At 39.8% G+C, this 2,500-nt stretch overlaps 1 protein-coding gene across 1 annotated transcript in view; it reads right to left on the bottom strand.

Annotated features, from left to right (window-relative positions):
• Positions 1-1,284: 1,284 nt before the first annotated feature.
• LOC121385366 overlaps positions 1,285-2,500 on the bottom strand; it is a 27,551-nt gene continuing 26,335 nt past the window's right edge. Inside the window, exon 10 of the mRNA XM_041516024.1 lies at positions 1,285-2,340. Within this exon, the coding sequence (XP_041371958.1) occupies positions 1,464-2,340 (877 nt within the window). The 3' untranslated portion in view covers positions 1,285-1,463. The remainder of the gene's footprint in view (positions 2,341-2,500) is intronic.

Here is a 2,500-nt window from a genome sequence, read left to right on the forward strand (position 1 = left end):
TATGTGTATATGTATGTGTATGTTGCTGGGACTCGAACCTATGGCACCGAATCGCCCGTAAATTTGCAGACTTGCCACAATACGTTTTGAGCTATTGAGGGATGTATGTATGTATGTATTTATGTATATATGTATGTATGTATGTATGTATCTATATAATATATGTATGTGTGTGTGTGTGGGGGGGGGGGGGGGGGGGGGTTAACGATAGCACTAGAGCATATTTATGTATTAATCATCGGCAGGACTGGTACCAGTCAAATTGTAGGTGCAATGACATGCAAAATCACCAATGACATTAAACATTAATGCTTTAAAGGGACATTCCTGAGTTGTCTGCATTGTAAGATGTTTCCAACTAATAAAATATTTCTACGGTTATACTTACATGTTAAATATACGTTCTTGTTTAGAATATCAGTGTCTGTATATTCAATGTGTTTCTGGTCGTCTTAATATTTGTAAGAAGCCCAAACTGGATTTTGTCTTCAAATAATTTCGTGCGTACGAAAAAATATATTTTAGGAAATAAAACGAAATTTAACCCAGTACAAATATTAGAACGATCAGAAACATGTTTAATATACAGCCACTAATATTTTATGCAGGAAAATATTTTTGATATTTAATTACAATCGTTAAAAAGTCTCTGTTAGTCGATGCCATCTTAAACATTGCAGCAAACTCAGGAATGTCCCTTTAATGTCGCAGAACGGTCTGAGAATTGGTTTGAAATGGAAAGGAAAAAAACCTTGGAAAATTAACAAGCAGAAAATCTTGCAATTGGCACAAACCAACATATCACAGTTGTATTTTTCATCATTTTATTATTCTTATTTTAATTTAAACAATAGCACTGTTTCAAATGGATTCGAAGTGTAATAGCGTAAGTGGAGCATCTGGCCACCTTGTGAGATAAGAATGTACCGGCAGTTAACACAACCACGTCAATGTTTACCACACAGAACATCATACTCGAGTGTCTTTTGAAGCGAAATGGAACAAGCCATTGAAGGAAAGGAAGGAAGGAAATGTTTTATTTAACGACGCACTCAACACATTTTATTTACGGTTATATGGCGTCAGACATATGGTTAAGGAAGGAAATGTTTTATTTAACGACGCACTCAACACATTTTATTTACGGATTTATGGCGTCGAACATATGGTTAAGGACCACACATATGTAGAGAGAGGAAACCCGCTGTCGCCACTTCATGGGCTACTCTTTTCAATTAGCAGCAAGGGATATTTTATATGCACCATCCCACAGACAGAATAGTACATAGCACGACCTTTGTTACACCAGTCGTGGTGCACTGGCTGGAACGAGAAATAGCCCAGTGGGTCCACTGACGAGGATCGATCACAGACCGACCACGCATCAAGCGAACGCTTTACCAGTGGGCACCGTCCAGCCCCTTAAGCCATCAAATTGATTAGTTTCAGTCACGCATGTTATGTCACTTATGGGGAAACCTGTAGTTAGCATATTCACTTTCGCCTTCGCCATCTTCTACGTCATCCCCAACGTCCTTGACATCACCAACATTGTAATACGTGTCATCAGCTGCTTTCTCTATATGGCTGTAATCATCATCAGAAAAGTGTGACGTCACAATATCGTCTGTTGAATCATAAGTAGTATCGCCGCCACTTCCTTTCGAATCTATGTGGTTATAAACGTCTGCAGAAAGTGCTGAAGTCATGTGACCAGCAGGGACATCGAAGGCTTTCCCTACATGACTATACTCATCACCAACAATGTTTGACGTTGCAACGGTGTCTGCTGTATCATAAGTGTCGCCACCGCCGCCTTTAGAATCTATATGGTTATAAATGTCTTTATTGGCTGTTGAAGTCTTTTGATCTCCAGGGGCACCGTGAATAAGATTGTCAGATTTGAGGTCATCTGCTAAATGATCGTACACGGAACCACTGCTGCCGCTAATCGTACGTTGAGGTATGGTTGATAAGCCCCTGTATCTGCCTTCTGTGATCCGATCCGTGGATCCTTTATCGTCAGCTTTCTGGTCCTGAGGGATGTCATCGTAATTTGCCATTTCGTATATTTCATCTTTAGGCTCTGTAGTAGCAGTAGCTATTTCATCGGTCTGCATTACTTCATAATTGATGTCATTCTCAATTTCATAGATCACGTGGTCTGCTGACTCGTCCTTGACCATTGCTGCGTTTTCGAACTCGTATTCTGATGGTGCTGTAGCGATGGAATAGTTAGTGTTGTCATGCTGGTTGGCGATGTCTGTTGTATTGTTATTTGAATTCATACGGACATTGGCGCCTGGGTGTTGTTTATCTTTAAAACACAGGTACTTTCTCCTGAAATAGAAAATCAATCAAATCATCAACCTGGACGAAAAAGACGTACACAATGCAGTCTGATCACTCTGAAGGAAATGGTTTATTTAACAACGCACTCAACACATTTTATTTACGGTTATATGGCGTTGGGCATATGGTTATGGGCCACACAGATATT

This window comes from Gigantopelta aegis, chromosome 11 (genome assembly GCF_016097555.1).
Source record: "Gigantopelta aegis isolate Gae_Host chromosome 11, Gae_host_genome, whole genome shotgun sequence".
Classification (NCBI taxonomy): Eukaryota; Metazoa; Mollusca; class Gastropoda; order Neomphalida; family Peltospiridae; genus Gigantopelta; species Gigantopelta aegis.